General features: G+C 44.7%; 5 protein-coding genes across 10 annotated transcripts in view; 1 reads left to right on the top strand and 4 right to left on the bottom strand.

The window, feature by feature from the left end:
• The window catches only part of LOC131271470 (adenylosuccinate lyase), a 331,885-nt gene that overhangs the window by 207,995 nt on the left and 97,439 nt on the right, over positions 1 to 26,451 (bottom strand). The window lies entirely within an intron of this gene.
• Positions 124 to 26,451, bottom strand: part of LOC131271489 (vesicle transport protein GOT1B) — a 433,296-nt gene continuing 406,968 nt past the window's right edge. The window contains exons 2-5 of one of the 2 annotated variants that reach the window (XR_009180120.1): positions 1,708 to 2,018; positions 1,535 to 1,626; positions 1,103 to 1,461; positions 124 to 294 (exon numbers count right to left, since the gene is read on the bottom strand). Coding sequence is in view for 1 of the 2 variants with exons in the window: in XM_058272933.1 (XP_058128916.1) it covers positions 274 to 294; positions 1,162 to 1,461; positions 1,535 to 1,626; positions 1,708 to 1,732 (438 nt within the window). In the remaining variant the exon portion in view is untranslated. The remainder of the gene's footprint in view (positions 295 to 1,102; positions 1,462 to 1,534; positions 1,627 to 1,707; positions 2,019 to 26,451) is intronic. The other variant, XM_058272933.1, reaches the window with a different exon arrangement.
• LOC131271477 (beta-parvin) lies at positions 2,336 to 4,226 on the top strand. Its single transcript, XM_058272921.1, has 4 exons — positions 2,336 to 2,490; positions 2,845 to 3,206; positions 3,279 to 4,008; positions 4,082 to 4,226. The coding sequence occupies exons 1-3, from the start codon at positions 2,373 to 2,375 to the stop codon at positions 3,894 to 3,896; spliced, it is 1,098 nt and encodes a 365-aa protein (XP_058128904.1). The 5' UTR covers positions 2,336 to 2,372; the 3' UTR covers positions 3,897 to 4,008; positions 4,082 to 4,226.
• On the bottom strand, positions 4,863 to 11,373 carry LOC131271474 (glutamine synthetase 2 cytoplasmic). 2 transcript variants are annotated; one of them, XM_058272917.1, is made up of 5 exons: positions 11,145 to 11,373; positions 6,516 to 6,697; positions 5,858 to 6,390; positions 5,543 to 5,786; positions 4,863 to 5,449 (listed from the first exon to the last, which is right to left on the bottom strand). In XM_058272917.1, exons 2-5 carry the CDS (start codon positions 6,694 to 6,696, stop codon positions 5,301 to 5,303), a joined length of 1,107 nt encoding a protein of 368 aa, XP_058128900.1. In that variant the 5' UTR covers position 6,697; positions 11,145 to 11,373; the 3' UTR covers positions 4,863 to 5,300. The 2 variants fall into 2 exon arrangements, with proteins under 2 accessions (XP_058128900.1, XP_058128901.1); XM_058272918.1 differs by lacking the exon at positions 11,145 to 11,373 and adding an exon at positions 7,090 to 7,097.
• Positions 14,969 to 23,287, bottom strand: LOC131271458 (ecotropic viral integration site 5 ortholog). 4 transcript variants are annotated; one of them, XM_058272894.1, is made up of 9 exons: positions 22,504 to 23,287; positions 22,075 to 22,434; positions 21,839 to 21,997; positions 21,515 to 21,751; positions 21,239 to 21,262; positions 20,393 to 20,566; positions 19,736 to 20,326; positions 19,535 to 19,633; positions 14,969 to 17,987 (listed from the first exon to the last, which is right to left on the bottom strand). In XM_058272894.1, exons 1-9 carry the CDS (start codon positions 23,104 to 23,106, stop codon positions 17,826 to 17,828), a joined length of 2,409 nt encoding a protein of 802 aa, XP_058128877.1. In that variant the 5' UTR covers positions 23,107 to 23,287; the 3' UTR covers positions 14,969 to 17,825. The 4 variants fall into 4 exon arrangements, with proteins under 4 accessions (XP_058128877.1, XP_058128876.1, XP_058128879.1 ...); XM_058272896.1 differs by lacking the exon at positions 14,969 to 17,987 and adding an exon at positions 19,011 to 19,064; XM_058272893.1 differs by lacking the exon at positions 21,239 to 21,262.

Here is a 26,451-nt window from a genome sequence, read left to right as displayed (position 1 = left end):
GAGTAGCAACAAAGAAACAAAAAACGAAAAATAAAAATTACAAAAAATCTTAATTAGCTTAGTGAGACCATAACTTAAACTAACAAAAAACGTTACAATAACCCACATTATTCTCATGACGAACAATGGATTTTTATTTTCGGGACTTAATCATTAGCGAACGATCTTTATTTCCAACTTTGAGAGGTGCTAGAAATGACCGGACATTAATTAGACACGCATGATCATTCATTAGTTCCACCCTTGCCTGCTCCGGTTAGTGCGCTTCGTTTTTCAGTTGGTGTAAGCGTTTCCCTGGAAAGAAATTGGACCAGTTTAATGGGAAACTCAACTCCTGCTAGCGGTTGTTTGGGAATCTCAGAAATTGGTGGGTAGCGTGAAGTTCTTTGGGGTCATCGTCATCGTTATAATTCAAGTTCAAGCTTAGTACTGGTTTGATTATGTTTGCGAAGCAAAATGATATTATTAATGATAGACGAAGTTAGAAGAAACCGTTCAAAGCAGGTTCACTCCCTCGTAAGCATCCTCGATTCTCGAAGTGCTTGAAGAATATATATTGCATGCATGTTTGCCCAAAACAACGCCTTTAAAACATACAAAATTTATTGGTATATGTACAGATTATTGAGGATTATTACAATCGTGTTATGGCTTCGAAACGCGTAATTATAAATTGGTATTTCAAATTTGTCTTTTGTTCGTTAATTAACTTAAAGAAGAATATTGCTGCATCAGTGTTTAGGTAAGTAAAACTGCGTCTTTTTCATAGAAACAAAAAGAAGATCAGCTGTGGCATCATAAACTACAGCTACGAGTTACTGTTTATTGATTAGTGCCTTTTGTTGGAAAACTGTTTCGAATAACCACGATGGAACCGATCATAACTTAACAAAAAATTCGTTCCTAGTACCTACTGACTATACGAGCACAAATACTTTAATCAAATTAATTGATGAACAAACAATGCAGCAGTATGCCCAGTGTCTACCAAAAAATGTAATTTGTGTAATAGCTTCTTTCGATGCAAAAGTAGCTTCGTTTCACGCAATGATGCTTTGCAGCCGACAGGTTGACACAGTAAGAGAAAAATAAAATTAACTACCTCCACCCGCTACCGGTGATCAACGATCGAACGGGAACCTTGCCTTAATCCTATCATACCGTTGTTCGGTCCGATTCGCCAGCTAACCAATCGACGGTCCTACTGATGCCGGGCATATTGAGGAAGTTGCCTAACACCGGTACCCGCCGCAGGAAGTTGATGGCTACCGGGAAGAATCCACTGAAGAGCAGTATGAAGCCGTACATTTCGATAAGCATCCCGATCAACGGATACCCGAACAGCACGATGGCAATGCCACCGAAAAACGCAATCGATGCTTTCACTTTATGCTTTTGGAAGAAGAAACGAAACGTTCGTTCCAATCCTATCACGCAGGCTAGGCCGCACACGAAAAGAATCTGTGGGGGAGAGAAGAAAGCTTCCATGAAGCAACATAGAAGAGAGTGATCGGCCCCCGAGCTGGTTACGTACATTTCCTATCGCCAGTAAACCTTTATCGAACAATAAAAGCATCCCAAGGAATAGAAACGCTATGCCAAAGCCAGCCAAGCCGACTCCGATTTCTGAAAGGAAGCAATCGAAAAGGGTTAGGTTATGCTGCTACGATAGTAAGTAAACGTGACGGTAATTGGAACATAACGTACTCTGTGTGTCTGTTATTTCAAACATTTTTACCACTTAATTCAAGTAACACCCGTGTCCAAATCTTCAATACACTAGTTTGAAAAGCACTTGTTTATTGACCCTGCTGTTTTTCTCCACGTCATTCGGCGGGCAACCGATCGTACTACCCACTACTGCTTTCAAATGGCGCGATAGTAACGATCATCCATCGAAAACTTCAGTAAGAACTGTGCAGAATGTTTCAGTAAGTATGAACACACATTGCCAATTACAATAACTAAGAAATCGTATTTATTATAGGAAGATTTTCCTGCAAAACTTGCACCAGTTGCTTTAACCAACCGATGACAGTTCAATGTTTCTGTGTTTTTGTTGGCGAAACCTGTCAAAGCCCTTCAGAAACGAACGGTGGGTACGAAAGGGATCAATTATTTAAGGACTACAGATTTCACTAAAACTTGTATTATAATACGGAATCATATTCTCATTAAGTTAATTGTACAGATTTCAGTTCTATCACTACATTCTTTGAATTGTAAAAATAGGAATTTAAATTATTTCAACGAGCCCCGTCTTATTTCGCCGTACCTGTCTTAATGTCAAAATAAGTTTTGTGTCAAGGTAAATATAATACAGTGTTCAGTATCTTTGCAGAAATATTGAAAGTGTAGCTTTCTTCGCAAGAATGTCTACTTTAACTCGTCCAAAATCCCCAAGAACTCCAACATCCGGCCGATCGGATAAGGAGGAAAGCATTTGGGATAAGATCGGAACCCTGGGAAGGAAGAAGCGCATCAAGGAAGGTAAGAAATACTACGGCGAAAGTGAATTCTACGGAGGGTGCTCCTGCATATAGCGTGAAGTACATTTCCTTTTATGGGCGATAAACCTCTTGTGAAAACGGAACGAGCACAGCTGATGAGATGTGTTCTTGCCGTGATGATTCACTTCCGAGGAAAACTATTCGCAATCCCACAATTTGCTGTGCGTTTTTCGCTATCAAACCAACAGTTGGAAGCCTCGCAGCTCAATATCTGTTGCTTGTGGGTGGGAGGTACGCCCAAACAATCAATGACGTAAACACATCAGTAGACACGAATGAGGGTTAAAAAAAGTAAACAAAACATCTGTTTATATTTCTATTTCCGTCGCTGCAGTGCAGGAAATTCAGGAGGAAGGAAAAATTGCGATCGATTCGCCTGGCAGTCCAAACGCCCCGATCATCCCACCGGAGGACTACAACTTGGAGGACAATGAGTCACGGTCGATTATTCAGCCTGCGTCGCTCCAAAGTCCCAAGGTAAGGGAACTACTTCAGGTGCTTATCGACTGGATCAACGACGAGCTGGTGGAGGAACGAATCATTGTGAGCAACATCGAGGAAGATCTGTACGATGGACAAGTGCTGCAGAAGCTGTGGGAGAAGCTGTCGAATAATAAGCTAAATGTACCAGAAGTGACTCAGTCCGCCGAGGGTCAACGCCAGAAACTGTCCGTTGTGTTGAATGCCGTGAATCATGTAAGAGGCAGAAACCCCGCTATAGAGGGCTGAGGCAATTAATTTAATTTTTAAATTTCACTCCATTTGCAGACGCTCGGTTATCACCACAACATCCCGAAATGGACGGTGGAAAGCGTTCACACGAAGAACATCGTTTCGATTCTGCATTTGCTAGTGTCACTCGTACGCCACTATCGGGCACCGATTCGCCTTCCGGAAAACGTCGCCGTAACGGTGGTGATGGTGCAGAAGCTCAACGGAAAACTCACCAGCCAGCGGTTCCAGGAACAGATTACTCAGTCGTACGACGACGTGGGCATGCGCTGCGAACCGGACGCGTTCGACACGCTGTTCGATCACGCCCCGGATAAGCTGAAAGTGGTACAACGGTCGCTGATATCGTTTGTCAACAAACATCTGAATAAGCTAAACTTTGAGGCGGCAGATTTGAATACCGATTTCAAGGATGGTGTGTTCCTGTGCCTGCTGATGGGGCTACTCGGAGGATTTTTTGTTCCACTGCACGATTTCCATCTAACGCCCAAGGATGCCGACCAAATGACGCACAATGTGGCATTCGCTTTTGAGCTGATGATGGACGAAGGGCTTAAACCGAAGGCTCGGCCCGAGGATATCGTCAATATGGATTTAAAATCTACCCTCCGGGTGCTCTATACGCTGTTCACAAAGTATCGGAACAATCCCTGAGCCACCCTGTGGTGTACTTACTCCATATTGTGAAGTCTCCCTTGGACAGCTAACCAATGTGCCTTTGTTTAATATACAAAAAAAAACAAAAACAGTTATAGAGTATTAACATGTAAGTTTCCCAATTCCAAAGCAAACCGGGAGCGACTGGTTCTATTTTATACCTTATTCTTGGTTCATTTCAGAGGACAACTAATGTTATTTATGGCCTTCTATTTACATTGTCGGAGAGTGTCTACATCCACGTTTGAATATTACAGTTTTTCTAGTGATCTAATACATAACAATCGATGTTGCTAACGTTGGTAAAATAAAACGTTGCGAAACTAACCTAAATATACTACTCTTTATTTTTTAAATATAACTTTCGAAAGAACTGTGAGGGTTACCCAAAAGCGAACAAACCCGCCGTAATGTTTTGGAATTACTGAATCACTAGTAAAATTGTTAATTTTTAACATACATATTTCTCGAAACAGTGCCCCCCCTTATTGCATAAGCGTCTCAGCCACAACCCACTACAAGGTACTAACTATGCGGTCTACCCGAACGGAAAGCTCCTTCTAGCACGCAGTGCGCCATTGAATGGCGACCGGCCTCTCGTTCAAGTTCAAGTTCATGTGTCGTACCGGCGTTGTTAGTTGCTTCTCGGTGTGTTAACGCACCACGGTGTGGTGTGTTATTTTTATTGCGTGACTCTCTGTCCACCAAACCAATTACCCGCTGACGTCTTACTATTGGCAGTGTCGCTTTGTCTTTTACCGCTTGTAGCGGGATTGCATCGGAAACTGCGCACTGAAACTTGTGCGGATGCCGTTGTTCGTCGGCTGAACAATGTAATTATTTTATTAAAAAAAAAGTTAACGATACTCAGTTAAAACAAAAACAACGCACATATGAGATATCTTCCAGATAATTGCTGAGGAGGGAACATTTTTCTTTCCAATTTAAGCTCACGTGTTTAGGTCGTTTATGCTTTTATTGTATGTTTCGTTACAAGTAAAATTGCTACAAGTGTCTCTTCAATGCCGCAGCTACCTTGGGCTGTGCAGGTTTGCATACTGAGGTAAAAGGAATCTTGTAAACCGATCGTTAAGATGATCGATTCGATTATGATAATGTGATCGGTATAATACATTCGCGTGCGCTCTCTCTTTCTCTTTCTTTTCCTCACAAGTAACAGATAGTAGCTAGTTAAAACGGAGAACAAAAAAACTAACTAACACAAAAAAAAAAACACTTGATCGTAAGGACGATCCTCAAGTGCAACATCGTTCACTAAGGCACTCTAGAAATGATACCGCTGAGAGCGAATGCAATACGTGTTGGAAGTAAAAAAAGGCTGTGCTAAGCTAATCCTTGGAATGTCGTACAAACGCAACTGTGAAAGCCGGCGTCGAAGATTTATTCGTCCAGGCAGATCGTACGCAGGATTGCCTCGGCCACGCTGTACGGATCGCAGTTGGAGCTCGGGCGACGATCCTCGAAGTAGCCAAAGCCTTGATCGGACACGCCACGGGGAATACGAATGGAGCATCCACGGTTAGCAACACCTGAAACATATATAGAGGTAAACGCAATGGAGGCGCAATGAAGTGAGTTTGTGACGAATGATCTCCACTCCGGTCGCTGTGTTTGGGCCTTACCGGCATTGAAGTCGTGGATCGAGCTGGTTTCGTGCTTTCCCGTCAGGCGGCGCTCGTTGTCCTTTCCCTCGTGCGGGTCGTAGGCGCGGATGTGGCGCTCGTGGTGCTTCGACAGCTTGCCAATGGCCTTTTCAATCTCGGCAATGCCGCCCGGTTCGCGCATCGCCTTCGTCGACACGTTCGTGTGCGCACCGGCACCGTTCCAGTCGCCCTGCATCGGTTTCGGGTCCAGCGTGGCCACAATCTACAAAGGAAATCAAGCAATCGTTAGCCGTCTTTTGCAAACCACCGTCACATCCGGTGTCGACGACTTACGCCAAACTCTTCCGCAACGCGGTGCAACAGGAAACGGGACATCCACAGGTCGTCCCCGATCGAGATGCCCTCGCACGGTCCCACCTGGTACTCCCACTGGGCCGGCATCACCTCGGCGTTGGTGCCGCACAGCTTCACCCCCGCGTACAAGCAGGCACGGTAGTGTGCATCGACGATGTCACGTGCGTACACCTTGTCCGCTCCCACTCCACAGTAGTACGGACCCTGCGGACCCGGGAATCCATTCTTGGGCCAACCGAGCGGACGTCCGTCCACGTCCAGCAGCGTGTACTCCTGCTCGATGCCAAACCACGGGCGCTCGTCAGCGGCCAACTTGCACACCTCCAGGCACGACTTGCGCTTGTTCGACTCGGTCGGCGTACCATCGTAGCGGTACGTTTCGCACAGCACCAGAATGTTGTTGCCGCGACGGAACGGATCCCGGTAGATGGTGACCGGGTGCAGGTAGACGTCCGAGTTGGAACCCTCCGCCTGGTAGGTCGAGCTGCCATCGTAATTCCAGACTGGGAGCTCTGCAAACGCAAGGAAACAAGACGGTCGGTCCCATCCCAACCCATCCATCAATCAATCAATCTCTCCGGAAGAAAGGTGAGGGAGGGGGTGATTTATTTAGGTTCCTGCCAACTCGCCGACTTACCGCTCGGGGACTGGGGAATAAAGTCGAGCGTACGGTCCTTGCAGCGCACGTGCTCGCCGGTACCGTCGATCCAGATGTACGTCGCCTGTATCTTGCCATCCGGCATCGGCAAGGACATGTACTTGTCGAGCAGCGTCTTGTTGAGTTGCGCGTTCGGCGACAGCTCCAGCGTTCGAGACATTCTGTCGGAGGGGACAAAGAGAATCGGGAGTGGGTTATATTTACCAGAAATCGGTGTATCCTCCAACATTGCCTTCTTTATCCACAACCCGTTTTTTTTAGTGAATCACTTTTCCATCGGTTGGATTCTCCGGTGAATAACCTATACCTCCGGTCAGTGATCCTGGTTTGGTTCGGAGGTCATTTCTTTATTTGAATCATTGAGCACACAACAACGCCACGTATTCTTATATGAGAGTCATTATCTCCCAGCATAACGATAGCGAGCACACACGTGACGCAAAATGAGTTTTCAAGATGGCGATTTCTCTTTTAAAAAATGTGAAGCCTGCTTCGATCACTGAGTGGTGTGAATAGTTTCCCTCTTCCATGGTATTTTGCATTTGCAACTCACCCAACCATCTTGATGAAGTTTCTCAAAACTAACGCTTCAGCAAAGTGTGGAAATAATTTGCAACCAACGTGACCTTGGATTTTCACTTCTAAAATAGAACAACACGTGAACGTGCGGTGATAATAACGTGAACCACCTGGAACTGCAACTGAACCGGCCACACCCGAACCGAGAACTGACGGGCTCGACCACAGCTGCTCCACCTTTTATGGCCTATCGGAGTGGCATCATCGACCGGAAGGTGTCAAAAACCCGTCACCCGTCCAGGATATCAGCTGCTGAACGCCACCTCCACAGGGGAGAGAAAACCCGCCCAGCCGTGGTCTCGCTAATTGGTGTTCCATTACGACGGTGTTCCTAGACGGGCGGACTTTTGCGGAAGGTTTGCGCCAAAACCATCCAGTTCGGTGCGATTGGAGCATGGATGGCGCAGGATGGCGCACAACACGACGCCCAGGACAAGAGAAGTTTCGCACCGGGGCTTGTCTGCTTCACCGGTCAAATGCGATTAGTATGATTAACTGGCCACGATCGCGACACCCCACCGCCCCTAGCTCCAAGCGTGACTTCTTTGTCGGCTTCAAACTGGCGAAATCGAACCGGCATCAAGTAGTATTGCGTCGTAACTATTTCATTGCCGGGATGAACCGACGTTAGCATACATCGTAAGTCAACATAGTGTAGTATACTTTCATTGTCCCATATGTATGTTAGCGGGTAGCATAAAGGAGGGCAGTAGCATAGAGAAACATTTGTGTTGTGATGTAGTCTGAATCTCGTTTAATCAATTCGCATACGACGCGATCATACCAAAATATGATCATATGTTCAATTATTTTCACTTTTTGAAGCTTTTAAAACTCTATTAATTGTCTACGGGTTCTTTTCTCTTGATAAGGACGTCATAAGTCTGTCAGTAAGCCTACACTGTGATTACTGTTGATTTCTTTTAATTCGGTTAAGTTTGAGAAATATATCTTTTTTCAATTAATTGTGTTAATTGTCGCTGCTCGAACTCTTGCGCTAGAAAAGTAGTATTAATTATGGTGTTTCAAAATCAAACACTTACAAACTGCAAAATCCGATGCATCAAATTTAATCAATACCACCCTTTAATTTTTTATACTGGATATTTATTTTGAACATTACACCAGACCTTATATAATTTTAATGTGAGAAACTTTTTAAAAGCCCATCAAGAACTTGCAAAAAAATAATGTATTTAATTTAAAACATGTAATCATAGTTTCTGGAAAAGCTTCTAAAACATTAACTAAAAATATAGAAAAAGTAATAACAAAATCTAGCACCCTCCCCCACCCGGCTCGGTAGCACATCACGATTTATTGTGCCGCTACGAGACGATAATTTGCTCTAACTTATCCATCAGCTCCATCGGCCACCTGCCCTGTCCATTCGAGACGTTGGAGGTTTTATTCCAAATTCCGACAAATGGACGTCCAGTTGTGGCAGCTACCTTCAACCGAAGGCGATGCCCGGTGCGCGATTAAATGACCCGGTAGACGCGAGAAATTACGAGACTTACGATGACAGCCGGGTGCATCAGCAACCAATGCAATCCATCAAATGATACCGGTTCGAAAAGGCAACATAGTGCAGGGGAACAGTGGAAGGGAAAATAAATACCGAGAGTCCGGTCCAGTCACCGTCACAGCTGATGCCCAACGATGCACCGGTCGTTGTAAATAATAGAAAAATACCCCTCGAACACATACACAAACGTTTGCAACAGCACCGATGCACTTGTGCACCATTTCGTTCATTAGATCTGTTGTGAGCGACGGTACGATACGACCGCGTTTATCTATCACGCCACGATGGTTGGGGTGAAACCGGCCAGTGAGACGGCTACGATACGATACGGTACGATCGGGAGTGGGCCCACTTTGGCGCTCATTTTCCAGCCCACAGCTTGGGGTGAACCTGACCTTCACCAACCAGTTGTGCCCTATTGAATGTTTCCGGTTTGCGAGCGGAGCGAAGCGAGGGATGGTTGTCAATTTGCTTGTTTCGTGTCAACTTAAATGAGTTCGTTTCAGCTAATCTGCAATTTGCGTAGTTCATGTTTTTTCCTATGTACTATGTTGAACGATTGTTTTTTTTCCAAACCAGTTTTTACAATTATGTGAGACGTTTTCATGCTGTAATTTATTTAACCAGTCAACGCTGAATAAATCGTTGTTCAGTTCAGAGTATCTACACTCTTTTTAATACTGGTTTTACTCGGCATCAACCAGATATAAATCCATTCCATTGGAAGAGAAAACTCCCCCCCAGAGAAGTAAAACCGAAAAGAATAACATTAAAATTAAGTCACCATCCAACGCTTCGCATAACTGAATCAAACACCACGCGCCTCCACCAGTGATAAAGGCACGTCACATTCGCAAACATTCGCTCCCGTTTCGGCAGATTCGTTTCAATTGGATAAGTACCCTTGGCGGGGTGCGTGCAACTATTATGCAGAACAGCTTATTTCCAATGCTGGGTGACAAACTGACCCTCGCATAATTTTTTTTAAAAGAGGGGTGCTATAAATGTATTTCCCTTTTGTACTTCTGTCCCGAGCAGAATGCCTCAATCGGATGGCCCGAGAAATCCTCAATGAAGCGTTAAATGAACTGTTTAACAGCGGCGTATTACAAATAATACATTGAATAAGTAACTAATGTGTATGAAGGGAGGGTTGGAGGGGGCGAGGGTTGGGTCGAAGGGACGAGGGGGGGGGGGGATCAGATCTCAAGAAGAAAATAATCGATATGAATAGCGTTTTGGTAGAACAATCGAGGATCAGAAACTATTGCTATATTTTTAAATTTCTTGCTTATTGATGATTACATTCATTATCATCTGATTTAGTTATGAATATTAACAAAACAGAGAGAAACTTTCCAAAATACTTCCCAGACCATATTTGAAGTTGGTAAATTTCTTATTTTTATTTATTTTTATGCGATTTAATATATAAGTGAGTTGGTTTCCACCGACTATTTGAATAAAGAAACGTTGACACGGCGTTGAAAATCATCTCTGAGCGATGCAGCAACTAGTTTGCTAGTACATCCTGTTGCCCATGTTTACCTTCTCGACAAGGTGGCCGATCGAACGTTGACAAATTTAGTTTCACTCTTGCAGTCTATTTAAAACCGCGCGGGGGATTTTCATTTCCCATCGCATGTTTTGAGTTTACACGGTTCATTCAGCGCTAGTTTCGCTACCCATTGCCCCGTTAGTATCATGTGTATAGCTCAATCCGCAATGCACTGCCCCTTCCGTCGGCTCCGTGATGCACATCCGGTGTAAGAAGTACGCAGCGTCTGGACGGCGCACGTTGCGAACCCATGCGTTCAGTTGATCGCCCCGAAGCGTTAACCTCCAACGGCGTTACTTTTGGCAACAGCTGATTTGCCGGTGACAAATAAACCAAACGGAAATCAAAGACGTAAAACTATCGGCAGTTCCCAAGAATTGGCAGGGACTTCAAGAAAAATACATACAATCAGTAAACGAAGGAAAAACCCCTCGGCTACACTGCTTTGTCTTTTGAGATATGAGTTTCATAAAGAGCCGCAGGTAAAAACGATGACAATACGGCCTTCGGTGAGATCTATGAGCACTCGAAGGGGATTTCCTATTCCCATTTGCTTATCATGACTCTCGGGGTAGGCATCTGTCTATCATTTTCAAACAAGATTTCCACAAACAACGAAGCAATCTCCTTAATCACTGGATTCCGTGACGGTAAACACATCCTCGTGATAAACTAGTACACATCCTTATCGGCAAGATATATGCACATGCCTGAGCAAATACAATACCGATACCGATGATATCGACGGTTGCGTATCTGGTAGGGATAGGTTTGTCCCTCCTCCGATGTTTTGCCTTCAACTCCAATGAGTCATTTCTGTGCAATTGATATAATTATCGATAGACACAACATACGAGAGAATAGACAGCGGCAATAAGTGTCCCGTCAAGCCCGGAAATGATTGAATATCTGAAACCCCCTCGTTCCGAAACAAACAACTCACTCTAGTTTCTCCTGATGCACCGGTTTCCGAACAAACTTCCGATCGCGTCACACACGCACTCTAGACTCGAGGGTTCTAAAGATCACGGGATTATTTGTGCCAATGGATGGATGCACCGCAGGTAGTCACACGAAAATTTCACGACGGATCCGGAACTGACCCCGAACGAGCACCGACCGGACAGCAGTGGGAATAAAAAAAATGGAAAACCACTAGGAACACGTGCGCACGCTAGGCAAACGAACAGTTGACTGATGGTCGGACCGGGTCGGATCGGTTCCTTTATACCTTTACTCGGAAGCGTCATCGTCGTCTGACGTCATGGCCACCGATCGGACCGATGGCGCGACAGCGAAACCAAAACACGGAACACAAGCAGCAGCAGACGGGTTTTGCACTTGCCTGCAGTTGCACTGAACGGCATGCTTTGTTTTTTCCTCAAGAATTCCAACCGGGGATGCAATTGCATGCAGCTGCAAAACGGCGTTGCAGATCGCGTCTTCACGGAGTACGAAAATTCTTTGTAGCTCCACAAAGTGTCCGCTACTTGCGTTCGGATCGCGCAAATACTAATATCTCGCGTGGATCTTGAAGCATTAAAATGTCCGTGCGTTTCGCGTGCTTTTACGAGTTTGCCATTTTGTGGCATCTATTTCCCTACCGTAGATCGTATTTTACCCCGCTATGTGGGCCGCCATTACACTCCGCTCAAGTTCACACGTGCTGCCGAGAAAGGATAGACGTGATACGACCGTGCACTATGTTTCCGCGGGCAGAATTCAGTATCAAACTAAAACTGGATGAACAAAACGGCAGTGCGAATTCGCAAGAGCAATTAAATTCCCATAAGCACCACGACGCATGAATGTACGCCAGGCAGGACACGTGCGACCGAGATTGGCCGAAAATGACCGATGAGTAATTGTTTTGCAAATTAACCTGTTGCCAAAAAAAGACATTAACCAACAGGGAAGTGTGACCCTGGGCCAAGCATGTCGCTAAGCATGAAGACGGCTATCAGATGAACCGAGGAAACATAATAAACGAGAGACGCACTTGACAATTAGACGTACTTCTAGAGTTCTGTTTAGGTACGGTTGTTTGTTATTACGTGATTCTAACGATCATAAAAGAAGTGAATGATTTTATAGAATTTAAAAGAAGCCCGGAAGATCCTTCTCCCGATTTGGCGCATAATTTTTTCAATGATCCCGGCAATGTCGTCACACGTTGCCCGGTCAAGGAACCTCGTCGGTCATCAGACATTTCAATAACTAATTACACGAATACAAAAAAGGCATAGAAAAATATGTAATAAATTAAACACCTTACTCGCTACTAAGCCGTATTACTAATAAGCGAAATAAACAACAAACAAATCTCCTTCAGACCAACTTCCACATATATTACTCATTTGACTAATCAAATCAACACCATCCTTTTCTAGCAGTACGTTTACTGAATGCTACAAACCGGCCTCCCGGCCAGCGGCTTACCTCAAGATCAACCACATTCTCGTCGTTTTGTAAGTTTCGAGGCCCTTTAATGCTCCTCGGGCGGAGTTCTTGGTCACGCGTCGCCGGACGCTAAAAGCGACGTTCTGCCGTTCTCTTCGTTATCGTCTTCACGGTGCTGGACGGACGTTTGCACACCTGTTTGAAGCCCGCGCGAATCGGGCGACCCCGAACTTTGACAAGACTTCCGAAATCGTGTTGTGACTGCAGTGGAACCTGATCATGTTCGCAAGTTACGATGTAACCCTTAAGCATAATAGCTTACTTCCCATGTTTGTTTGTTACCATGCTTATCATTTATCCCCATTAAAAGTAGCAATGAATATTAGGCGCAACTCAGCAACAAAATCACGCTGGGAGAGTAATAAGGCGTTATGATGATGGTTGTGATTTCGATGGTAAAAAATTGAATGAGAATAGAAGCTAAAGACATTTGTTCTTCAACTATAAATTTTTCTTTGAAATAGTCTCGACATCGATTTATAAGATGTAAATGGACAATAACTTTTATTTTTTCTGAGAGACACGTGTAACTGAAGTTTCGTTCCAACACTAATGCATTTAATAGAATCCCGCCAAAGATAGAATGCACTACCAGCAACAAGGTTATCATCTTCTCTAACAGGTCTCTTCTCCAACCGACACGACCAGTTTGCCACATGGTTGTTCGTTCCAAGATGATTAAATCCAAGGAGGCGCAAATTTTGGTTTAAATTGAGGTCCTTAGGCAAACTTTTATTTTATAGCGTCTAAGCAATGCGCAAATTGTGGAGGAGGGACAAATTTTGTATGATTTGTTTGTTATTCTTTTTTACGATCGCAATGTCTATGGGAACCGTCGCACAACGTCAACTAGGGACAGCAGCAAAACACTCAGCACCCACCGTTTCCTCCGCCCGTTGGTGCATATAAACAATTGGAAAATTATACACTTCCCCCCAGGCGTTCGTCGCAGTGGGATGATGCGCGATTTGTTGCTTGATTATGTTTAAGGCAGGGTTCTTAAACTCCCGATTCCCCTTCAATTATATGAATACGTTAAAAAGAACTAGAAAATTTAGGTTTACATTCATGAACATTATTAGATACGTTACTCTCCTACAGTATAATGATGATATTATTTTCCATCAAGGTGACTCCAGATATCTAAATCCCCCATAAAAAGGCTTGCACTTAAGTTCGTCCCGTCGAACCACGTGTTGAAGAGCACTGCATAATGTATGCACTCCCCTTTTAGTGTGCGAGGATCCCCATACGCTACGGAGGAGATTCGAAAGCGATCTGGGAAATTATTCGCTCCGTGTCGCCGAGCGAAGCTGACAAGTGCATTATTTATGGGATCGTTCACATTGACCCGAACGGTGCGTGATTGTGATTTTTTATAGGCTTCGTTAAGGGGTTTGGGTTTTGGGAGCGCGGGTTTCAGGGTTGGAAAATGTCACTTTCAAGGCCTTTCACCCGCACACGGGCCTTGGGTTTCCTTCGCCGGGATCGGGACGGGCACGTAATCCGCCTATTTTCCCGGACAATGCCCTCGCTCTCGCTTTCTCTGTTTGAGCAGAGGCTAGTGTAGTGGAGGCGATTAACGATGGCCCCTTGACGATGGCCGACCAGGAACACGGGAACCCAGTGGGCTGTTGGATGACCCGAGAACAACGCAATTGCTTAAAATTGGAACCAATTCGGCGCGGGTTTCGTGTACCGCCGGGTGCGTCACAGCGCGCTGCCGGAAATAATCAAACGCACGCCATCAAACGGGTAGCCACGAGGTGGGGGGGCAGGTTCGTGTCCACTCGGGTTGGGATGTTTTTCTGTTCAGGCGGGTTGATATACTGAAAACGTTGTCGTTCGATGATCTAGCGATTGGGTAAAGAGACAGAGGGAGGACGGTGCAATTTGCGGTGTCGATCACGCGACGTACCGCGCGCACCTATGGAGGAGGGCAAGACCTTCGCTTGGGAGTTTTCCAGCGGTCCGTGGACAGGTTACGTTCAAGTTGGCTGGAAGAGACTGTACACCGTACACAACACCCCACACGTTCAAACTCAGTTCATTGATGATTGTGATATTCATCCGACACGGCCAAGGGTGTTAATTATCGCGGCATCCAACGATGGACACGTGTTATGGGCGAATTACAAACGAGGAACGATCCAATCAATGGGTGAAGGGAGTGAAACAAAACGCAAAAGATACGAACGTACAGATAAAAGTATCGGTTAACCAGGCACGATCTGCGATCAGTCGATCTTGTCGGTATCGGACGAAAACAAACAACAATTTCAGAAGACATTCCGCTCAGCATCAGCTAAACAAGTGACAGATGAAGACTTATAAATTTTCCAATTTTTTTTGAATCATGTATTTTCACTCTCTATTATTTTAACACACGGTTTACTTGGTTTTTCGTTTGTTTGTTGTCAATCTCCACTGCAAGTTGTGAACTATATTCATTACCTACAGAATGTTATAGAAACAAGTATGATTAAATTTCATAGCGACCCCGCAGCCAAAGGCTCGGTGAAGAAGGAAACAATTTTTATGACACTCTCCTTAAAAAACCCAAACCAATCCTTCAAACACAATATTATGCCTTCCTGCTGAGACCATCCCTTACTCTGACCGTGGAATATTTTACGATAATGTGTTTGTGTGTATGTTTTTGTCGTATAAAATTGATATAATGTCGCTATGTCGTCTAATACACGCTACGTTTCCAAACTGATACCGTGATTTCATGATCTCCACAATAATGGAAACTGGCGTACCTCCTGCCAATAATTATCCGACTAACACATTCCGCGTTACACGTTGCTAGCTCAGTTTCATCATTCTACAGTGATCCAGTTACTGATACCCTGTGTTTAGTGTTCATTGATGTGTACCGTACGTGTTTGTTTGTTTCGTATGTGCGTTGAACATGGAGAGACAAAAGGTGGTCATCAGATAGCATTCCTCTTTCGTGTTCTCTTAACATTGACACCGGTTGTATGATGATTTCATGAATTAATTTTCTGGTTTTTGTTTGCTAAAATACTAACGTTTAAAGAATGCCAAATTTTTGGGACATTTTTATCATTGCCCCGAAAACAATCGTAACCGATTCCGTCACAATGTATTACTCTTGAATACTAAAACCAAATTTGTGCGGAGCTAGTGTCTTAAGTACATGCATTTTAGTTGAGAATGTATTTGTTTTTATGCGTGTGTGTTTATTTAATTTTTTCAATAAGTCAAAATCGAAACAGACAACGCTACTGACACAAGTTTGCATAACAATACCTCCTGTAGTGGGTTAGCTAATAATCTAGTATCGCAAAAGAGAGGGTGTATCAAGTACGATAATTATTTCATTTTGCTACAGATTTTACATCTTGAAAATGCAAGATATTGCCTCAAGATTGCAGCTGGATTACAGAAATTACACTACATCAAAAAATGACTACCAGTAACCGTATCGCTAACAACCTTCCAGTTTCCAGTTTTGGAACACGACCACAGCAGTAATTTCCATCCTTCGTTTGGTAAATTATTGTTTTGTGTATGCTTCTGCGTTAAATATTTATTTACTCTCTGTTCTGTGTTTGGCACCCTTTTACCTGTGTTTTGCTTCATGTGTCTTTCTGTCCCTTCTTTCGGCACCGCAATCCGCGCGCAAATCTGTGCATGATCTGTTTCGCGCCTGTGTTAAGTAAATCGTTCAATGGAGATTTTTATCTCGTACGGTCTGGCTCGCCTCCTCGCTCATAATTACAAACTACTATCACTAAACTGTATCGGTTTGCATTAGCTCTAAAGTTTAACCTTACGCTTCGATCAATGGAAAAGACAACACTGAATGTTACACGCGCAGCCAGCATTTACGCTATTTGCCTCGGTACGTGGTTGTGTTTATTATTCAAAATTTTCAAGAATCATTAAAAATAAGAGACCGGAACATCCAAAGTCCACACATTAGCGTTTCGCGTAAGGTTCGGGGTGAGTAAACGGAAATGTATTGCGTAGCAGAAAGCAGGATCAATCGTGTAAATGAACGCATTTTTGTCTGTTACCATTTCTTTATCAGAATGTATTAGTTGCTTTGAAGGAAGATTCTGTCCTAAAAAAAGCGGTACAATCGAAACTAGGAGAAAAAGAAAACATATATGTATAAACATGTACAGTGTGTAACAAACATATATACTCTAACTAAAAATAAAACAAATAAGCCTGCTCGTGCGTATCGTATATTGTGCGCCTTTCGCTATCGCCTTATTTAGCCAAGAAAGTGCCTACATGAAAGCATGTAGGACCGCCTCTGGCCTGAAACATAGGAAGGAAACGATCCGCGAACAAAAACCATTAACGAATACAGCCAAATTGCACTCACACTGTTCAGAACGTATAATAACACAAAATACTGTTGCGTTTAACAGTCGCTTATCGAGTAAGGAAGTGAGGGTTTAGGAAAAGTAACATAACATTCATATAAATGATATAAAGAGACATTTACAATGCCACCACACTAGAGGCTTGTGTGTTGCCGTATTGCTGGGGAATGAAAATGGGAACCATTTTCAACGAGAACTCGGACTCCTATCGCCCTTTTCAGGTTATTTTTTCAATGAAAAAAAGGAAGCGCCATAAAGTATAAACATTGATGAATACTACAACTTATGCATATAAGTTTGTGGCTTACCACCGACTCCGCACGGGCCCTAATTCTTTATAGTCCGATTTTACTATTCCTCTGGGACGGCCACTACTACTGCTGAGTTAGGCTCCTTCGTTTTCGCTTACTTACAAAACATACTTTGAGGAACGATCATTTTTCCTTTTTTCAGGAATTACATTATTCAAGTCAGTACACACTTTCGGCCACTTTCTTAACCTCTCGGGTTAGGACAGTGGGTGGTAGTAGTAGTAGCATTAGAAGTAGTCATAGTGGTGATAGTTGCAGTAGTAGAAAGTAGTAGTGCTAATAATAATAGTACTCCTTTCGTTTTGTTTAGTCTCTTCAGTAAGCAGCAGTAATTGAAGTAGGCGCCGATCACTCGAACTAATACCAGCAGGAAAATATCCGCTGCCCGGAATGACGACTGTGTGTAGATTAGAAGTAGCTGTATGATGCTGCAGGGACGGTCCACGCTGGCGACCGTGGAACCAACATAACGCAGAAGGTGTGCCCTCACGATGGTGAACCGGAACTCGCAGCCGGACCGGGAATGTTCATCTTCGACGATAGCTGTATCTCGGCGAAGTCGATCTCGTTCGAATCGATCGATTGTATCGACGTGCTTTTGATCTTTCGCAGGTTCAACGCCATCCCGCGGCTCTTGATGGCCGTCAGCTGCGTCCATAAGGGAGGAAAGAAAACAGGAACGTTAGATTTCCAGCGATCATGTATGCTACGAGGAAATAGTACTAAGGGAGGGTTTCCGGAGTCAATGGCATGCAAACGGTGCGAGTTAGTTGTGAACGGTAACAATGTAAACCTACAAAAAGAAGGAAATCAAAGCCAACCACGAAAAAACACACACACACATAGTCTCAATTTTTGGCTCAATAATTAAAACGGCATGCACATAGAAAGCCATGAGGAACGAACAAAACAAAACAATAAACTACAATAATGTTGATGGGAGTTACAAGGGAACATTAGTTGAACGTTAGTTTGCATGTTAACCTTTAGCTTTCCACAACGACGGTCCCGTTTTCGTTCGACTGGGCAGTTGGAGCACTTTGGAAATTGCAAATAGTTCGGAAAGCAGTGTAGCGTATGATGGCAGGTGCGATGATACTATGAGCTAACTGTTTCCTCTTCCAGTTGGTGGCGCTTAGTGAGATTCTTTCCTCGAACTTCTGCTTCGAAGTTTGATGCTATCGAACGGCCAATTAATACTTATTCGAACGGGAAACAAATGCATACATCTACGATGATTCTTTTTATGGTTGATACATATGTTCTGCCACTTCCATTTTCCTTTATGATTAAGCATAATGAATAGTAAAGGTTGAGTATTGTATGGTATCATTCAGTTGCTGCATCTTCGACGTCTAACATCTACTTCTACACATCCCAGGGCGGGATGGTGAATACGAGCGAATGCGAAAAGTGCTTGCTTGCTCTCGTTTATGCGGTCGGTTGATGCTCCTTGATGTGACGTCGGTGACGTTGCTTGCTTTTCTCGATGACGTCCTGTTGTAATCGCTTGCTGCTCTTGGCCCGATTAAAAAATCCTTCTAATTCCCCGTCTAGCGGAAATTTTGTTTGCTTGTTCCGGGGACGATTCTCATGCTGTGCATGTGTCATTTTTCCTTCATTTTATGCATTGTGACTTATTGGCTAGGTAATACTGAGAAGATACGGTTCTTATGATATCCACTTCCACGGTTCAGTCTCCGGACTGGTGATCGGTGTTGGAAACTGCAGAACGCACAAAAACGCAAATCGCCAGCGGAACGATGTGATAAGAAAGAAAAAAAACACCCAAAAAGAAAAGGCCATTTTATACCTTTCGGGTTAATGTATTTACAGTGTGTTCAATTGTTAAATTGGCAATTGAAAAGTGAACATGTACCGACGTAGTGTTAGTTTGGTGAAAAAGTGAGCCATATGGACACCGATAAGCTATCTTGGTGTCGGTTGTATTGTCATGGATTAATATGTCACATTACGATAGCTCTAAGCTGTTAAGCTTGCGCAACGATGTGTGTTGAAAGTGTGGAATGTTTTGGAATGGTTTTAAATGTGTCAATTATCAAAACGGATTCCCGTGTTAGCTGATTTGAAAATGTTCAAATAGTGCGCCAGTAGCATCGAAGCACGGCGGTTGTGTATTTACAAGAGCCTTTGCCATCGTCTTTGGCACGATCACCCACAACCGCATCACTTACCTCAGCCTTCAGCTCTGCCACCTTGTCCTGCAGATCACGGACACGGTCCGATTCGTCCAAATTGGAACGCAGCTCACCCTCGGCAAGCATTTCCGAATTCTGTGCATTTAAAGGAAAACAAAATGCATGTTGTTAGTCAATCTAACAGTCCTTCCAGTGTGTCCTTCTGGACAACAGAAGGATTAGCTGTTTGTGACGTACCTTCGTTTCCAGTCTTGAAATTTCCTGTTTCAGCTCAGCCACCGTTTGACTTTGCTCGGTAAACTTAATCTTCACATTCATCAACTCGTCTTTCATGCGAGATTCGAGATCTGAGTAACGGTGCTGCTGCTCGCGCGCCTTGTTGGCCAGCTCCCGCTCGCGCACCAGCGCTTCCTCCAGTTCTTCCTTCACCTTCTTGCTCTCCTCATCCTGGCGGCGGAGCTGATTGGTAGACACCTGCACCTGCGTTTCCAGCTCCATCACCTTCAGCCGCAGCTCCTTCAGCTCGGTTAGCGTTTCCATCTCCCGTATCCGGGTGGTCATGAGCTCCTCTTCGAGCTTCTGCAGATCCTGCGATCGACCCGATTCCCAGAAGAGCAGTTTCTTCGCACCGGAATCGTTGCTCTGGGCCGGATCGTTGCGCTGTTCGGACAGCTGCCGTTGCCACTGCGTGCTGAGCTCCTGGACGCGCTGCTTTAGGTCCTTCAGCGATAGACTTGCCTCCGCCTCGCGTAACTTACTCGCAATCAGCTCGTCCTGTAGATGAGCCACCGAGTTGTCTGTGGTCGTTTCTCGCAGTCGTTTCTTATCCTGTCAAATGACACACAAAAAGACGCTTTGTTAGAGGAGCAATAAACCATAGCAAAAAGACATTACCTCTTCCAGTTCCTGAATTTTGGTCTTCAGATTGCGAATCACATCTTCGCTTTCGGCAAGTCCTTGTCGCACCTTGACCAGTTCCTCTAGCAGACAGGAGACCATTTCGTCGCGCTGTTTAAGTGCCTCTTCCTTCATAATCAGCTCATCGAACGAGTTCTGGCGGGAGTTGTTCTATGAAGGGCAAATAGGAAAAAAACATAAAATATAAAACACGATCGAAGCAGAAAAGAACTCTCGACATTCGCTACGTCATGCATTTAATATGATGTGATATGGTAATCAAGCTAAAAAAAACTATTCACTATCATTTTAAAATTAATGTGAATGATAAACTTTAAAAACCCAAGCTTCGTGCAATCAAAAGTATCTTAATATATATGTTTGTTGGATGTCGCAAATATAATGAAAGTAAAACGATGCAAAGCTCTAATTAAACAGCAGATGGAATGAATCAACAGTTGATCATGTGCCTTTTATAATTTTTAAATGAAATACTCTTGTGTGGATTATTCAATGGTACAAAATGATTGTGTTTCAATGAAGTAAAATTACTGCGAAAGCAAGCTATAGAAGCTTTCTTTTAGAAAAATTACTTTGAAATCGACGAAATGATTTGATGAGTTCATTTGATGATCATGTTACATTCTGTTAGCTATGAGCAATAAAAAATAAACGAATGACAAACTTAAGCGTACCGACTTGTAATAAAAATGAGCTAAAATTCTATGAGATATAAGCAAAAATTCGAAAAAAAAATCCAAATCATTACAAAGTGCCGCAACTGAACGCTTTGCATTCTAAACAGAACTAACGGATGGCAGCAGCGTGCTCATCAACACTTACGGATTCGAGCGAGTGGTCCGGATTCTACGTTGCCCGAAATTTCGTTTCATTGCGACAAAAAATGGGACGCAAAGCAATAGGAGACAGATAGGAAAGAGAAATATAGAAACAAGAAAATAGCCTATGTAATTGTTCTTGGGGTGTGATCGTTTTCCCAACCCTTCCCACCACCCGTGTAATCTATTGTGTATGCCATCCACCGGGAACAGTGATAACAAAACCAGTACGTTAGTCCACCGTCCGTACAGGGTTTTTGAGTTTTGCCAATTCACTTACATTTTCCTGTAGTCGTAAACTGAGCGCACGGATCTCCTCATTCGCCGTCTCCAGCTGGTGTGATACTTCCAGGTGGGCCCGCCGTAGCGCCAATAGTTCCGACTGGATCGCGTAGCTCGTCTCTTCTTCCTCGGCACGCGACACCTGACCCCGGACGAGCCGATCGGCCAGCTCGGCACTTTCCGCCTCGAGCAGTTCGTTGCGTTTCTTGAGCAGCCGATTATCGTTTCGCAATCGCTAGACAGATTAGAAAGTGACGATTAAATGTGGAATTACCATGCGGATCAAGTTCCTCCAAAGGGAAGAGAGAAGTATTTGCCTTACCCTCAGCTCGACCATTTCCTCTTGCTCCTTCTTCCGCAGATCGGCATACTCCTTTTCCATCTTTTTCATCTTTTTCGTGTTGATCTTCACCTGGAAGGCTAGATTGAAGAGACCATCCGCGTCGTTCTCCACCTTCTGCGGCAGTTCCTTTTGGAAGTACTGTGGACGTGTGAAAGAGAAACAAACCATTGATAGTCACTGCGGAAAGACACAAGTAACAACTGCTTCCAGTCTACCTTTAGCATCGCTTCCATGTCGAGCGAAAGGAGTGTGTCTTTGCCGATGGTAAGCAGCGCGATGGCAACCTTAAATATGAACTCCATTCCCTCCGATAGAAACACGTCCATGATGCGGCAGCTGAGCGTCAGGTTGAGGGCGGTTGTGTAGAGCGTCAGGAACCAGCTCGAGGCGTACATGGACGTTTGGAAGCTTTGCGACTGGAAGTGCAGGTGCAGTTCCGGTATCTGCTCCTGCACGATGTTCTCCAGCTGGTACATGCACAGTCCGAGCTCGGCCATCGATGGTTTGAACATGTCGCGCATCCGGTACTGCTGCATGATCTGCACCAAAACTGCGAACGCTTCCTCCTCGGGCATCTGCACGGAAAAGAATTGGGTACACATGAGCTTGGATAGCATTTTTACTTTGCGCGCACTTTGGCTTACCTGCATGAGGAGCAAACCGACGATAAAACCGGACCCCTGACAGTAGCCGACCTCGCGATCGTGCAGCGAGTACGCCTTCATCACGTTAAACAGTGCCTCCTGGCCGAGCCCGTCCTTCTCCTTGAAGAAGTCATGCTCCGGGTAGGTGCGGGCAATGTCCCGCCGGATCACCTTCTCGCACGCGCTCGTCGCCTTGATGTACTCGGCGTACTGCTTCTTGTCCGCATCGGACGCACCGCACAGCAGCTGCCAGACGATCGCGCGGAAGTGATGCGGTATGCCCTTGCGCACCAGCTCCTTCACCGTCGGACCCTTGCGCCGCTGGCTCGCCTCCCAGTCGGTGACGATGCTGGCCCAGGTGGACCACACATCCTCCTCGCCGACGGACGATGCGCCCGAGTTGAGGCTGATCTGGCTCGTGTCGGAGCTTTTCCGGCTGTGCGCCGAGCTCTGGAGAGAGTTCAGACTCTTCGAGTCGCTCTCGATCAGCTTGTTGGCGGCCTCCAGTTTGGCTAGTAGGGATAGTTCAGAGCTTGGTAGAGTTTCGGTCATGTCCGGGTTCCTTAGGCTATTGCTGTCCGACTCCGACACCGTGAGGGTCATACTAGCGTAGGGAGGAAGGAGAGTGTTGGGTTGGGTTTTCGATGGACGAGAAGAGGGCTACGACGCAACACGACACACGGCAGGATGAGAACTAGGAGACGGCCGGTGAGGACGGCCGCCGCGAGATGGTGGTCGGTGCGAGCTGGTGGCTTGTGTTGTGGCGTTTTTGGTGAACAGGATGATGTTCAGTCGTTCGGTGTGGGATGGCTGAGTGTGTATTTTGTATGCGTGTGTGTGTGTGTGTGTATGTGTTTTCGGTTTTCTTTTTGGAAGCTTTACGATTTGAGTATATATAAGTGATGCTTTGGTTGGGGGGTATTTCTGCTATCGTTGCATCCGTCGCGTTCTCACAAGCGTACGATACCGACTATGAACTACTTCCTCATACACGCCCCGCGGTATTCAGTTCATTCGTTCGAGCCGGGCTTTTGAGGGAAGCACGGAATGTTTTCTTAACGCCAAAGAAAAGTAAAATGGTTGTGTGCTGCTCTCAACCCGACCCGACAGGATCACAGGACATAATCACACAGCGAAAGCGCAAGCGGAAGCGGAGTTGCAGCGGAGCGGCACAAACAAAACACCTCCACCTTCACACCACGCCAACGCAGAAAGCGAGTTCTACTGTTTCCACCTTCCCCTTCCTTCGGCCGAAACCTACGCTTGGCGAACAGTTTGGTAACACTTTAGGGACAAACTAAACGCCTCGCAGAATCTCAACTTAAATGTATGATAATTTATAAGAGTAGCTTTTTTTTAATAAATAAAACCTTTACGTCGTCTTAAACTGGCAGGTATGTGCTTGCAATGAATAAATAAATCTCTTTCACTTTCTTACACTATGTACCGCTAAAACCTTCCAAAAGCATCTACAAAACCACCGAAATCGAAGTAACACAATAGACCTAATACTTTATTATTGTTGCTTAAAGCGTGTTTGTCCCAGTCGTTTTGAATTTCCGGCAGAAATTGCAAAATCCCGAAGGGGAGAATTGAAGACAAAAATTTCCTCCGGAGGAAAGGAAACTAAAAAACATACAAAATAATATCAGCTAGATGGATGGATTTACACTAAAGCGTACTTGGCCGACGAAGTGAGAGAGATGATGATCGTTGGCCAAAAAAGCTCACTTAACTTAGGATAATACTTTACAGTCACAGAAAAAAAGCAAACACGTGTACAGGCCGAAAACAAAAAATAACGAAGCACGGGAAAGGAACGGAAAGCTTTAATACTTTAGAAAAATACTACACGAACGTCCACAGCAAAAAGGAAAAAAAAGGCTGTTACGAACTATCGTAGGCGGATGCAAGTGGCGTCGAGAAGGGGATGATGGGATAGGAAAACTCTAGACCACTTCCCGGAGGCTACAGCTACTAGCACGTGGTGGTGGAGATGGTGGTTTGGCCGTTCCGCTCGTTCTGCCCTTTTGCCTACGGTTTGCGACTACTACGGGGATACGGCGTATCCGTTTTTGGCTGGCGGAAAAGGTACGCGGATTCAATTTTGGAACGTTGAGTTTTGGCAACAACGAAAAAAGCAAATGGTTTGAAAGTGTACACACGGGTTGGGTCGGTCGTCGGTCGTCTGTGTAGAACGTGGTGTACTGTAACGAGCCGGTGTGGCCGCGTGGTGGTGGTCACGGTGGTTGTGATGTGGTGGTGGGTTGTTGGTGGTAGGTACTGATTGGTGGTGCAGGAGCTGCCGATCCGCGCCGGTTCTCGATGAATTTTGCGCCGTGTTCTGTATAATGCTCGCCGGTCGGTTGGTCGATGGGTTTCGATCCGAATGATTATTTCCCTTTTTCTTTCGAAAAAGATATCGTTTGTTTTTTTTTTTTGTTTGGCCAAGTGAATTCGATGTGTTGTCGTCGATGAAGGTTGGAGAGTGTGTGCTTGCGCAGTTGGAGCTTCTTACTAGTTTCTGTGGAGCACCAAGCGACGAAAGGATGTGTTTTGTTTTTCTCGATTGGTTTAGGATGAACTGAACGTGCGTGTACGTCTTGGGGTGGCGCGAGTTCTGGAAAGAGATAAATAAAATGATACAATTAGTCAAAAAGCTTTTATTTAAAAAAAAATAATCAGTTTTATTAAAATTCTACAACATCCAGATTCCCACATTATTTGTTAAGGCATATAAAACCAAGTTTGCCAAAAAGAAAAATTTCCATTTGAAATTGTATTTGTTACATTTTTTAAACTGATACCAAAAACAAGTAAATGAAATAAAGTCGCTGTGAAAAATAACGAGCGTATGAATCGTACCATTGAATCGCTAAAATGATCAAACAGAAGAGCGGCCACTGAATGAAACCCATTATCCGTATGGCCTATCTGTTTCTCTATTGACAGATACGTCAGCAAACACGGACACAGATGGCCAGCGATGGCGGAAGTGGCTCCTAGTTCAAAAGTACTCATCCTTTGAAAGTCCTTTTTTGCAGTGTCCTCCATGTCCCGTCTACACCCTCTGGCGATGGGTGATCGCAACAATGTAGTGAAAGGACTTCCTTGATTGTGGTGGGCATAAAAACTATCGCCACCATTTGGTAGGCGAAGCATGTGTCCCGCAGGACCAACGCCATAACATCGATGGTTTGGATGAATAGTTCTTTAGCTGTCAACGCTGGAACTATAAACCATGGGAGGCTCCACAAGGCGATATCAAAGCGGGAAAGCTTTTGGATTGTACATCGCTCGTTCACAGCGAAGTAAAGCACATCTATAAAGAAAGGCCTGGAAAATGCATTTCTCATGAGTTATCTGTACCGTTTAACGGAAACACCAGATCAAGAAGCTTTTTTTCCTGCGGCCCCAATGTTTCCCGGACACTTTTGTAGCTGACAAACAGAGACTTGCCGACATAGAATTACGATTTGGAAAGCAAAAAACCTAACCAGGCCAAAATGTAGCTCACTTCTGGAAAAAACTTCCTCCCTTCCGATTGTGTGCCGTGTGTGCGTTGGAGTGAAAATGTATCTTCATTGCTCCGTGGCATCATCATCGCCATCATCATCATCATCATCATTCGTGCATCTTCTTCGCCGTAATCGGCACCATTGCGATTGTAGTGCAATGCCTTGCAAGTGCAATGAATCAACCCAGATGATGGTATGTAACAGATACGCGTGAAAGAAAGGCAACACAACACAGACAAACAAACATAAAAGAAACTATATCCAAAGCGATCGGTGGAAAATGGATGGAGGCAGAGAGAAAGGAAGAAGGAAAACTCGACGGGAGAAAGGTGCAATGGCAAACAGCATTTGTGCATTGTAGCAACCACGGTGGCAATAAAAGTGAGAAAATACACTCAAATCACAACAGCGAAGCGCGAGATGATCCACA

The sequence above is a fragment of the Anopheles coustani genome, chromosome 3 (assembly GCF_943734705.1).
Source record: "Anopheles coustani chromosome 3, idAnoCousDA_361_x.2, whole genome shotgun sequence".
NCBI lineage: Eukaryota > Metazoa > Arthropoda > Insecta > Diptera > Culicidae > Anopheles > Anopheles coustani.
This window is presented reverse-complemented; position numbering and strand designations above follow the sequence as displayed.